The sequence below is a fragment of the Heteronotia binoei genome, chromosome 17, assembly GCF_032191835.1.
Source record: "Heteronotia binoei isolate CCM8104 ecotype False Entrance Well chromosome 17, APGP_CSIRO_Hbin_v1, whole genome shotgun sequence".
Taxonomy (NCBI): domain Eukaryota; kingdom Metazoa; phylum Chordata; class Lepidosauria; order Squamata; family Gekkonidae; genus Heteronotia; species Heteronotia binoei.
The window spans coordinates 30,389,517-30,403,164 of record NC_083239.1 but is presented as its reverse complement, the minus strand read 5'-3'; the positions used below and the strand labels follow the sequence as shown (position 1 = coordinate 30,403,164).

General features: G+C 45.9%; 1 protein-coding gene across 2 annotated transcripts in view; it reads left to right on the top strand.

Moving 5' to 3' along the window:
* Nucleotides 1-13,648, top strand: part of EYA3 (EYA transcriptional coactivator and phosphatase 3) — a 75,873-nt gene that overhangs the window by 22,705 nt on the left and 39,520 nt on the right. For both annotated transcript variants that reach the window (XM_060257904.1, XM_060257902.1), the window contains exon 2: nt 980-1,080. In XM_060257904.1, the coding sequence (XP_060113887.1) occupies nt 1,048-1,080 (33 nt within the window). In that variant the 5' untranslated portion in view covers nt 980-1,047. The remainder of the gene's footprint in view (nt 1-979; nt 1,081-13,648) is intronic.

Here is a 13,648-nt window from a genome sequence, read left to right as displayed (position 1 = left end):
GGGGCGTCGGATGTGTAGCAATCCAGTTTAAACAAGACTCTGAGGGCATGCTATGTCATACAGGTATGATTGTCTTCACCGGAGTCATGTTTAAATCAGGACTAGCGTTGACCAGACTGCTGGGAATGATCCAGCACCAGATTCCTTTCTTTTGGCTGACTTGGAGAGAGGATCACAATTCGAAGCATAAGCGCACAGGATTGGTATATGTTGCTTTACAAATGAAAATGCTTCTAAGCTGTTGTAATGTACAGGTCTGGCTCACTTTCCCCCCTTTCCCTTGCATCCACGGCAGTACTCAGGAAGGTCTATTAACAGTGGGGGAGATTGCAGGGGGGAGCAGAAAAGGTACCAGGTAGGTGTATGAGGTTTGGGTCCCAGCTCACTATTTTCAATCCATACTTTTTTTTTGTTTTGTTTGAAAGGAGTTTTTAAGTAGCTGGTATGGTTGCTGGCAGTCACGCTTGTGGAAACATTCCATTAACTCTGTCCTGATTTTGTGTTTATGTATGTTGAGCGCACGTGTGTGTGATGGTTATGTAAGTGCTCTAAATTAAAGCAGGTTAGATTGTATCATTTCGTTTACTGGTGCAGTGGCCCGGATGATATCAGTTAATGTAACTCGGGTAATCCTGAAGTATTTTTACAAGTGCCAGGAACACGTGGGTCATTGAAATCCTGAATATGTTGGTTTCTGCAGCAGTGGCATAGCGGGAGCAATGCTGCAGGAATCTGCCACGTGCCGTGGGGTGCACACATGCACGTCTCTTGGTTATCTTGCCCTATCTGTATCTTGTAGCTTCCAGGAAAATCTTGGCTTCCCCCCTCCCCATATATGAGTGTGGTCCATCTTTATTTTGGAGAAACCCGCATATGTTTAGAAAGTAGAAGATTAGACGCGTCTTATACTCACTGATAGCCTAAAAAATGATAAGGACTTTCAAAAGTACATAAAGCTATGAACACCTTTTGTTAACAGTCATTGAAGACGGCAGAAGAACGAACTAAGATTCCACTCAACGGCGCATTTTGAAAAGAGCCGCATCCATGGAAGAAGTACAAGACTTAGCAGAACAGCCTGTGAGTAACCCTAAAGAAATGACATAGGGGGAAAGATTGTTCTTTGCCTTGCAGACAGTTTTATGATGGACCATGATTCTAACTATTTTATAGCCAGTGGCGGGAAACAGCCTTCTGTAAAGGGAATTTGGGACGAAAGTCTTGGTACTTCTAGTTAATAAGTGTGAAGTTTGTGAAGTTGTAAAATACTTAATAGTATTTTAATGATTTTGCAGAAGAACTGCAGTACCAGTTTAAAAATATTTAAACTTCTTTAATGAGCATAAGAGGCTAAGGCCTTCCCCTGAGGGTGCCTTCTGGCTTTGGGATTCAGAGGTTTAATGCCTCTGATTGTGGAGGTTCGCCTTAGTCACCGTGGTTAGTAGCCATTGGTAGACTTATCTTCCATGAATCTAACTAATCTCCTTTTAAAGCTGTTTATTCTTGTGGCCATCCCTGCATCCTCTCGCAGCAAATTCCACATTGTAATCACTCTTTTTGTAAAGTACTATTTCCTTTTGACTGTCCTGAACCCACTGCCCATCAGGTTCCATGGATGCCCTTGAGTTCTAGTATTTTGGGAGAGGGAGAAAAAGTCTTGTTGTCGACTTTCTTTACCCCATGCATAATTTTATAAACTTCTATCATGTTCCCCCTTAGTCATCTATTTTCTTAACTGAAATGTTCCAGATTCTTCTGGCTTTCCTCATAGGGAAGGTGCTCCAAACCCTAATAATCTTTGTTGTCCTCCCCTGTACTTTTTCAGCTCTGCAATGTCTTTTTTAAACTATGGTGACCAGAACTGTACACATTATTCCAAATGAGACCATGGCACTGATCTATGCAGGGACGTCACAGTATTGGCTATTTTATTCTCAGTCCCTTTCTTAACAATTTCTAATATGGGATTTGCCTTTTTTCACTGCAGCAGCACACTGCGTTGACCCTTTCCACTATGATAAGGTTGACTTTATCCACTATGACTCCAAGGTCTTTTTTCTTGTCGATCAACAAGTTCAGACCCCGTTAGCCTATGCTTTAAGTTAAGATTTTTTTGTCCCAATGTGGATCATCTTACTCTTACCAACATTGAGCTTAATTTGCCAGTTTGTGGAGATCCTCTTGAAGCTCTTCACAGTTAGCTGTGGTTTTCACCATCCTGAATAATTGTGTGTCATCTGCAAACTTGGCCACTACACTATTACACTTTAGCCCTGTTAATGTAAATTTTATGTGATATACTGTTAAAAAGCCAAGTTTAAATATAAAAATATTATTCTTCTAACTTGAGTGAGGGAAGGTGAAGTTTTATTGATACGAGGGAGTTGACTCTTTGGCTTAGCAACTTTTCATTTGTAATTGTCTAAGTTTCGTAGCCAACTGGAATAAAATACATGCAGAAAATGTTTGCATTAATTATCTGCATTACAATTTACATAATGATCTGATTTGTAACAATCATTTGCATGTAATTAAAATCTGAAAAGCTATGATCTAGATCACAAGTACATATATAAATTTATCCCTGTTAGTTTGAAGTGTATGCAAGTGTAGGCTGAGTGAAAGCTATGGTGGGTACAAAAATTGAAGAATAAATAGTTAAAATCACAGGTAACTACCCCTTGAGCTCTATCAAGTTCTTAGCTTGTTTTTTGAACATGTAAATTGTAACAGATAAACTAGATGAAGCTAGAGACTACAAGGACCTGGATTCCTGAAGGTACAAAACATCTGCAGAGAGTTTCCTTTGGGTGTCCATACATGGAATTTTTCAGACTGTCCTTTGGAAGGTCATAATTCCCAGGAAGGAAAACTAGGATAATTGGGTTCCAGACCTTTGTAAATGAAACTTGTCATCTGGGAACATGTGGGGAAATGGATTGTGGATGCACAGACAGAACATTCTTCATGTTGACCAAGGTTTAAAACACAGGCAAGCTGAAGAGTACTTTTGAGTTGTTTCCTGAAAACATGCTAATGCTGTTCTTCTGGGATCTTTCAGTTACAGGTAGTGGAAGCTTTAGGCCAGGGGGCAGTTTGTGGCCATTGTAGAGGTACTGCATCTTCTGCCCTAGATTTAAATATGGCCAGATGAATTTCTATGGCCTGGTTGATAAGCTGAAGGGAGAATTGCTTCTTATTCCTGTCCTGGGAGAGTGGGGGTGGGATTTTTTTTCCCATTTAGGTTTGAACCAGATGGGTTTTCTTATCCATGTTTGCTTTGTTTTTCTAAAGAGGAAGGTAGGTAGACAGAATTAAGCTGCTTAATTGCTGTCGCAAGGATTTCCCCCCCATTTATTTGGCTTCCTTCATTTTTCAGACCATTGGGAAGCCCCTTGGAGACAGGATGTTCTCTTTTTGACAATGGGGAGGGATGCAAATCTTCCATAAGATGTTTTGAGCTTACTAGATAGGAGAAATAGCTGCAGTTTTTTTAAAAAATACAAAATCTCTCTCCAAATACTTCCAAAACTCAGCTGATGGTAAAAACTTCTGTTTTTGTTGTTAGATGGATTGTTAATTGTAAAAAACTTCTAGGCGTTTTGAATTCTGGATGAAACATGTGAAAACAAGCAGGAAAGGGAAGGTGGGAGAGCCTAGGTGTGCCTTGGGGCATTTTGGGGTTGGACATCTTTTTGCCCAGTGAGTTTGAAGGTGTGGGAGACAATGCTGTCCACTATCACGTGGGCTGTGCAAATTCTGAGATATACTAGAGACACCCTCCCACTGTTAATATGGAGAAAGATGTCAGTGTTGTGGACAGGATGCAAGGGTTCTTCAGGGAGAGAGTAGAGAAGCCACAATGTCAGAGGTTTGCCTCTGAATAAATGTTTCTCACAGTGCAGTGGCCTCACACTTTATTTATAGTACTGCTTTCCTCTGGAACAAACATGGGCAACTGGTAGCTCAGAATCTGGTGATGGAATGCACCGTCAAATTTCAGCTGTCTTATGGCAACCTTGTAGGGATTCAAGGCAAGAGACGAACACAGGCGGTTTACCATGGCCTGTATCTGTTAGCAGCCTTGGGTTTCCTTGGTAGTCTCCTGTCCAGGTACTAACTGCGGTTGACTCTGCTTAGCTTCTGGGTTAGCCTGGGCTCATCCAGGACATGGTCAGAACCTACCAGCAAGAAAAAAAAATGTGTGGCCGGCATAAAATCACATGTGGATCTGTGTATGGTTATTCTCCCTCTGAGTCGGAGGCCATCTTGGGTGCTTTCCACCGTCTTGTCAAGGAGGCAGGAAATAGAATAATAATAATAATAATAATAATAATAATAATAATAATAATAATAATAATAATAATAATAATATTTTATTTATATCCCGCCCTCCCCGCCGAGGCGGGCTCAGGGCGGCTAACAACATTTCATAAAATTATAGAGTTTAAAATCACATTAACTTTAAAACATTCTAGTTAACCAAGTATTATACAGATTTCCAGGTGCTAATTCCGTTTATAATGATAATAGCGAAAGTCACCCAATAGCGGTCTCTCAGCCAGCAAAGGCCATCCTGAAAAGGGTGGTCTTGCAGGCCCTGTGGAACTGGTCAAGGCACCGCAGGGCTCGCACTTCTTCCGGGAACTGGTTCCATAGGTGTGGAGCTGCAATGGAGAAGGCTCGTGTACGGGTGTTTTGGAGTTTGGCCTCCTTTGGTCCAGGGATAGTCAGTTGGTTCTTCCCTGCTGACCTTGGTGCTCTCTGGGGTTCGTATGGGGAGAGACGGTCCCTCAGGTAGGCAGGTCCTCGGCCATATAGGGCTTTAAAGGTAATAACCAGCACTTTGTAACGAACCCGGTAGGTAACTGGCAACCAGTGTAGTTCGCGTAGCCCCGGCCACTTCGGGAGCCCCAATATCAGCCTAGCCGCCACGTTCTGCACCAGATGCAACCTCCAGGTTCGGCACAGAGGCAGCCCCATGTAGAGGGCATTACAGTAATCCAATCTTGAGGTGACCGTTGCATGGATCACTGTTGCTAGGTCCCAGCGCTCCACTTCAGATGGAAAAATGCCAACTTAGCAGTGGCTGCTATCTGGGCCTCCATTGATAGTGAAGGCTCCAGTAGAACTCCCAAGCTCTTGACCCGGTGCGCCGCGTTCAGAGGCACACCGTCAAAAACTGGGAGAGGTATTTCCCTCCCCAGGGCGCCGCGACCCACACAAAGGACCTCTGTCTTCGTTGGTTTCAGCTTCAGCCCACTCAGCCTAAGCCAAGTTGCCAAGTTGACCTGCAATGCCAGGTCCAAATTCCCTGGAACGCAGTCAGGCCATCCATCCATTAGCAGATAGAGCTGGGTGTCGTCTGCATATTGGTGACACCCAAGCCCATACCTCCGGGCGATCTGGGCAAGGGGGCGCATATAGATATTAAATAGCATCGGGGAGAGAAGTGCTCCCTGAGGCATCCCACAATCAAGTGTGTGCCTCTTGGACAGCTCACCCCCAATTGCCACCCTTTGTCCTTGACCGCCGAGGAAGGAGGAAAGCCATTGTAGGGCTAGCCCCCCAACCCCTATGTCAGCGAGGCGGCGGGTCAGTAGCCGATGGTCGACCGTGTCAAATGCGGCCGACAGATCTAATAACATCAGCACCGCCACGCCGCCTTGGTCCAGATGCCGCTGGAGGTCATCTACCAAGGCGACCAGCACTGTCTCCGTCCCATGACCTGGACGAAAGCCGGACTGGCAAGGGTCTAAGATGGAAGCGTCATCCAGAAAACCCTGCAACTGCAACGACACTGCCCTCTCAATAATTTTACCAAGAAACGGTAAATTAGAGACCCGTCGGTAATTTGCCAATTCGGCCGGGTCTGCTGTACTTTTTCCCAGGAGGGGACGGACCAAAGCCTCTTTCAAGGGTGTTGGAAAATGCCCCTCAGAGAGGGATCTATTTATGATGTCCCGTAAAGGACATCTAAGCTCCCTTTGGAAAGATTTAATCAGCCAAGAGGGGCAAGGGTCCAAATCACAAGTTGTTGGGCGTGCAGAAGAGAGAATTCCGTCGACTTCCTCCAGGCTGAGCGGGCTGAAGCGATCCAGAGTGAAATCGGAAGACAGGCACGGAGCCTCAAGTTCCTGTACTGTATGCAATGTGATAGGCAGGTCCTGGCGGAGTGACGTGATTTTATCTGCAAAATATTTCGCAAAAGCCTCGCAGCCTATCTCTAATTCCCTCACGTTTGGTCTGCCTTGAGGCAGTGTAGTAAGACTTCCAATTATTCTAAACAATTGAGCTGGGTGCGAATTTGCAGATGCAATCCTGGCCGCAAAGTAAGCTTTCTTCGCGGCCTTGACTGCCATCTTGTAAGACCTCATAAACGATCTATAGGATGTTCTCGTCGCTTCGTCACGAGTATGCCGCCACTGCCTCTCTAGTCGTCTGAGCCCTTGTTTCAGCTGGCATAACTCTAAGGTGTACCATGGCGCCAGCCTCACACGAGGGCGTAGAGGACGTTGAGGTGCGATCTCGTTGATTGCCCTGGACAGCCGGTTTTGCCAGGCTTCCACCAGGTCATCAAGGGAATCGCCAGGGGGCCAGGGATCCCGCAGGGCCATTTGGAACCGTTCTGGGTCCTTTAGGCTCTGCGGGCGAGCCAAAATAGGCTCTCTGCCCATACAGGGTTGGGGCGGCATCTCCATACGGGCCTTGAGGTGATCCGACCATGGTACCGCTTCTACTGCGATATCATTCACCAGAATCCCGGACGCAAAGATCAGGTCTAACGTGTGCCCAGCCTGATGCGTGGGTGTCGTGATAAATTGAGAGAGTCCGAGTTGCCATGGACGACACCAGATCCATTGCCTTATTGGAGGCCGCGTCATCAGCATGGACGTTGAAGTCACCCAGGACCATAAGCCCTGGGTACTCCAACGCCCAGCCTGCCACTGCCTCCATCAGGGATGGTAAGGTGCTGGCTGATGCGTTAGGTGGCCGGTACACCAGCCAGATCGCCAATCCCTCCCCAACATCCCACGCTAGGCCAGCACATTCAATACCCTCGATCGTTGGGGCCAGGAGAGCCCGGAAGGAGTAACCCTCCCGTATGAATAACGCCACCCCTCCCCCCCACCCGCTAGTCCGTGATTGATAAAAGACTGAGTAACCCGAGGGAGTCATCTGGGAGAGAGCCACTGTCTCCCCATCTCGCACCCAGGTCTTGGTCATGCAAGCCAGGTCCACGTCCTGCCGAAGCAGGAACTCCCTAAGGGTTGAGGTCTTGTTATTCACAGACCTGGCATTGCATAACACCAGTGACGGAGACGGGCACTTCCTCTTGGCCCCACTACCTGTCACCGTTGGGATGGGAAGTAGACTGGAAGGGGGCCGAGCACTATTTTGTCTCCACCTCCTTCCATTGCTCTTCTGTCTATTCCCACCATCATATCTTCCCCTCCCCAGGAGCACTGGAATCCCCTGGCCCTGCATCCACACCTATGCCCGGTGTGATTTTTCTAATCCAGGACAGTCTCCCCCCTCCCATCCAGATTCTCAGTCTGCAACTTAGTTCTTGCCTCACCATCCGCTTTACCCCCTTGTTATCTGACTCACTATATAATGTCGAATTAATTAATTTAAACCCACCCTACTACTCCCTTGAATTGATTAGTCAAATTAATTTATTAATTTCCATTTCTAGCACATTTATAAGTAGCCCCCCCTTATGATTTCCTAATCAATCTGCTAAAAATAAATATATAAATATATCTAATTCAATATATAAATATATATCAACAATCCAAATTACTAATCAATCTGTTAAAATCTGATTAATTAATTAAAAAATATATTCCAAATAGTGGTAAGATAAGATAAAAGACTAAAATGTTATAACCAGGAGGTAGATAGCATGTATGAGTCTTAAGATATTATTTTAAAGTGCAGGGTCTATATATAATCGCGGTTGTTCTCACAGGCTGTGCTCTCAAAGTGCAGTGCAGTTCTCAAAGTGCCGTCCTCAAAGTGCTGTTCAGGTCGTAAAGTGCAGTGCAGTTCAAGTAAGCGTGACTTCCTTGGGGCCTGATAGTAATCACAGCTCAGGCGACCCGGGGGGGGGGGTGAGACCTCCCCTGTGTCCTCCCAGCTGTCTGAGTTAGCCCCTATAGCCTCAGCCAGGGAAATCACAGTCCCAGTTGGGAAATTCCCAGTTGCCGGTCCAGCCACGCCCCTACTAGCAGCCACAAGATGAAAGGAAAGGAGGGGGAAGATGGAAGTTGAGGTGCGGGACCAATTCACTCCTCCAGCTGCTCACCGCACTCACAGATCGTCAGCCCCGTCACGGCAGCCTCTGGACCCCTCTGCCCAGCATATTCCTCGCACAGGCACGTTCTCTCCGCTCCAGCACACCGTGCGGCTCACACTTCTTTCCCCGGCGTCATCTGGCTCTCTCTCCCTTCTTCGTGGGGCTTCTTGTGCAACTCTTTCCCCCAGATTCTACAGTTGCATCTCTGGAGCAGGGCTGCATGTTTCCTCTTCTTCCTCTTCCTTGACCCTGGAGCACCCAGATCTCCTCAGTTTCTTTCCTGCCTCTAGTGGGAGAGCAATTAGCTAGTTTAGCTCCTAGAAGATAGGAAGCAATTTTAATCCTATTCTTTATTCTTAATCTAATTCTTCCTTTTCCCCCAATCTTAATCCTTTGTCTAACAACCTTCTTAAGTTCCAGTCTGTTACACTGAGCTACTTTCACTTTCCATCTGCCTTCACACCTTTACAGTAGTTGGGAGAGCGGTGCGGCCGCGGCTGCTTTTAAAGCGGCTGACTTTTTTCCCCCCTTACCTTCACTTGCGGAGCGTGGCAAAGAGCAGCGTATGGAAAATTTCAGGGATGAGTTCCTAGAAGACGTGTCCTCCATAAGTCCTCACACTGAGGCTGTGGGAGTGGACCCCGGTACTGGCATGTCTTCCCAGCTTGCTGAGGTTCCCGGCAACGTTGCCCATTTTAGTGACTTGAGTCACCACAGGCTGAAACGTCCAGGGGCTTCAACGGAAGGGCTTGAAGTTCCTCCCCACCAGAGGCTTGCATCTGACGGCAGCCATTTTGAACGAGGATTTTTGGCGCGCATTTCGCCAGACATGCACCAGGAACCTTATGCTTTGCCTCTTGGGACGTTATCAATCTCCCAGCGGGAGACAATACAGGAGGCCAACCCCTATCAGATCACACCTCCACGGTTGACACAGCCCTAATACAACAAAGTGGTAATGTACTAAAGGGCCATTTTCTATTGAATTTATGACTATGCTCCAGCAAACAATTAGAGCAGAAATGTTTAATGCCTGTCAATCAGGGGCTATGGGCATGGGGTCAGTGGGATCCAGATCTCCTTCCCCTCCTTCCTCCTCAAGGCGCCCAGAGAAAAATCTTTCCAGAGAGCGCAACTGGCCAACTAAGGCAGCCAGAAAAGAGATCTCTTACTCTAGATTGTTAGAGGAAGATTCAGAGGAGAATCAGTTGGATGTGGAGTCACAATCCAAAGATCAAGAGAGTTTTATTTCAGATGAGGAGGTGGAGGATGTCTGTGTCCCAGAGCAGTCAGTTTGCTGCTTTAAAGCTGATGACTATCAGTATTTGTTAACCAGGGTCATGGCAGCACTGGCGCTCCAAGATTCTGCCTCTGGGGAGGAGAATCCCAGTACCAATAGCAATCCCAGGAATAAAACTACTGGGGATAGGGAGTTTTTCCCAGGCTCACACACCACTACCAAGGTTTTCCCTTTCCGCAATTCTTTGAGAGACAATTAAAATCTGAATGGGGAAAACCTAACTCTAATCGGCAGTTTCCTGCCTTTGTAAAAAAGTTATATGATTTGCCTGTTTTTGCAAACGAAATGTTGCAGATTCCAGTAGTGGACGCACCAGTGACGGCTCTTCAAAATCCGGGATTGGTGTCAGAAGACGGGCACAGTTCCATTAGAGACAATTGGGACAAGAAAATTGACCTAGCCCTAAAAAGATCACACAAGGTGGTAACTATGGCAATTAAGGCATTTACTGCATCGTCTATTGTATCTAGAGCAGCCATAGTCTGGGCTAGGAGACTCTCTCAATTGCTACCAGAAAATAATAAGAAATTGATGGAGGGAACCACCAGACTACTTAAAGCAGCAGAGTTCATGGCCGACGCTTCTGTAGATGCCCTCACCTTCTGTTGCAGAGGTCTGGCGTCAGGGGCAGTAGCCAGAAGAGGCATCTGGCTTAGAGCATGGCCTGCAGACAACCATTCCAAACAAATCATGATATCGTATCCGTTTCAAGGAGAAAAGCTCTTTGGTAGTGCATTAGATAAGATCTTAGTGGAAATGAAAGACAAAAAGAAAGCCATGCCAAAGTACATTCGCGGAACTGACAGAAGAAGCTTCTATTCTCAGTCCTTTCGTTCCTCACACACATTGGCCAGATCAAGATCCTATGCAGATAACAAGAGATCATCCTGGAACCAACCAAGACAACCCTTCAGAAGAAGGTTCAATAATCCTAGATTCAATAAGCAGAATTCAGAGTGTAGAGACAAGCAGGACCGGGAGCCAAAATTCAACACGGCGTGACTGGACTTCAACTCCGGTAGGGGGAAGACTTCAATATTTTCAAGATGCTTGGGAGGCTTCCCAAACAGATTGCTGGACTTTAGAAATCGTATCATGTGGGTATGCAATAGAATTCAAAAGCATTCCACCTGAACGTTTTCTCGTGTCCCCGATCCGGAAGAACTCTACAAAAAGATCTATAATGAACAAGGCCATCACACATCTCTTAGAGATCAATGCCATAGAACACGTTCCAGCAGATCAGAGGGGTCGAGATGTTTATTCAATATTCTTCACGGTTCCCAAGAAAAACGGGGACTGGAGAGCAATACTCAATCTAACGTTTCTCAACAGATTCATTCATATACGACGCTTTTGTATGGAGACCCTGAAGTCAATCACAGAGGTCTTACAACCAGGAGAGTTCCTCACCTCACTGGATCTCACGAAAGCTTATTTGCACATTCCGATCCAGCTACCTCATTGCTGGTTCCTTTGGTTCTGTGTGGAGAACAGACACTTTCAATTCAGAGCGCTTCTCTTCGGTCTAGCCACGGCCCCCAGGGTATTCATGAAGGTGATGGTAAATGTTGTGGCACATTTCAGACAACAGGGGATACACGTTCATCCATACCTAGACGACCTTCTGATCAGATCGGCGTCTAACCGGAAAGCTCTGTCAGATGTCCAAGCAACTATGCAGTGTCTACAGGAACACGGCTTTCTTATAAATATAGCCAAGAGCTCTCTAGAACCAACACAAAGGTTGGAACACTTGGGGATGATTATAGATACACGAAAGAACTATCTTTCTTCCGAACGACAAGATACAGAAAACCAAGCAACTTGTGAATTTAGTCATTCGGAACACTCACACTCCATTATTGACTTTAGCCAAATTGATGGGTTTGCTCATCTCAAACATAGATGCAGTTCAGTGGGGCAGATTACATACGAAACTGTTACAAAGGTTAATCTGCCCCCACCAGTACCAGATCATGACAAAACAGAATCCACAGATCAAGGTCACATTAGAGGTCAAGAAATCTCTGATGTGGTGGTCCAGGGATTCCAATCTGCGACAAGGGAGAGTTTACTATCTTCCCAGAGAGATGCAGCTGTTTACAGATGCCAGTCTGTCAGGTTGGGGAGCAACGCTCGACAACATACCAACACAGGGTCAATGGTTACCGTCAGAAACCCAACTGCCGATCAAAGTATTGGAACTACGAGCAATATGCCTAGCCCTATTATTCTTCATCGATCAGGTACAGAAACAGCATGTAAGAACAGACAATGTGGCTGCAAAGTCCTACCTGAACCGTCAGGGGGGCTCGAAGTCATCAGCTCTGTCCAGGGAAGCAAAGACATTATTCAGCTGGGCAGAACACCACCTTCTTTCCATCAGGGCAGAACACATCAAGGGCATTGCCAATGTTCAAGCAGATTGGCTCAGCTGAATGACCATATAACCAGGGGAATGGAGATTAAAGATGTCAATATTCCAGCATATAGTCAAACAGTTTGGTCAACCTATAATGGACCTGTTTGCTTCTCACGACAACTACCAGGTAACAACCTTTTGCACCAGATTTTTTCACCCGGCTGCGGCAGCGGTGGATGCACTGACAATGAGTTGGCCTCAGGGCCTACTGTATGCCTTCCCCCCGATTCTGGTGTTATCAAGGTTTCTTCGAAAGGTGCAACATCAGAAAGCACGGGTCATATTAGTAGCCTCGTGGTGGCCATGACGCCCATGGTTCTCATCTATCCAAAGGCTATCAACCACTCAACCTCTCCGGCTAGAAATCGTTCCAGACATGTTGACGCAGGGTCCAATTTGGCATCCACATCCAGATTGGCTGCAGTTGACCATGTGGAAATTGAACGGTCTACATTCCTGAAGTTAGGTTATTCTTCAGAGATCACTGACACATTATTGGCCTCCAGAAAGAAGTCCGCCATTAGAATTTACAATACCACTTGGAAAGCTTTTCATAGGTGGTGTCGCAGAAAAGCCAAAGACCACTAAATCCATCAATTCAAGACATATTAGAATTCCTGCAAGATGGATTACAATCTGGACTGAAACCAGCCACTTTACAGAGACAGGTAGCAGCACTATCTTCCGTATTGGGACTGATACAAGGTAAAGATCCCTCCAAGCACGCACATGTACAGAGGTTCTTAAGGGGAGCCACCCTCAAGTGCCCTCCACAGACTCATAGGTTTCCGACGTGGCGTCTACCCACTGTCTTGTCCACACACACTAAAACACCCTTTGAGCCTATTCAAAGCATTTCTCTAAGATGGTTACGCTTAAAGACAATCTTCTTAATAGTGATCACTTCAGCAAGAAGGGTGTCGGAGATCAATGCACTGTCTGTAAAGAAAGAACTTTGTATTTTTCACAAAGACAAAGTAGTTCTTCGTACAGATCCTACTTTTTGTGTCAAAATTTCACAAGTCTCAAGATTGTGTCAAAATTTCACAAGTCCCAAGAACTTCACTTGCCATCATTTTGTCCAGACCCTAAACATCCTAGGGAGCGAATGTGGCATAATTTAGATGTCAGATGCTGTCTAAAAGCATATTTAATCAGGACTGAACCAATCTGGAAAACGGATGCCATGTTCATTAACATTGCACAACTAAGTTTGCGCCAAAAGAGGTCAACTGCAGCCATCAGCTATGCTGTTAAACAATGTATTGCGGAAGCCTATAGAGCAATGAAATTAGAAGTACCCAGAGGTATTATAGCACATTCAGCTAGAAGTGCTGTAACTAACGCAGCCTTTAACAATTATGCCTCTGTAGACGCTGCAACATGGTCCTCTATCTCAACCTTTGTCCGACACTACAAATTAAACTCCTACGGTTCAGCAGAAGCAGCATTTGGCAGAAGGGTTTTACAACATGTGGTCCTAGAAGAGAGCGATGCCCCACTTACTGCTAATTTACTGCTATAGGAGATCCCAAGATGGCCTCCGACTCAGAGGGAGAACGACCATTGGTACTTACCGTGTCATTCTCCTCTGAGTACAGGAGGACATCTTGCCCACCAC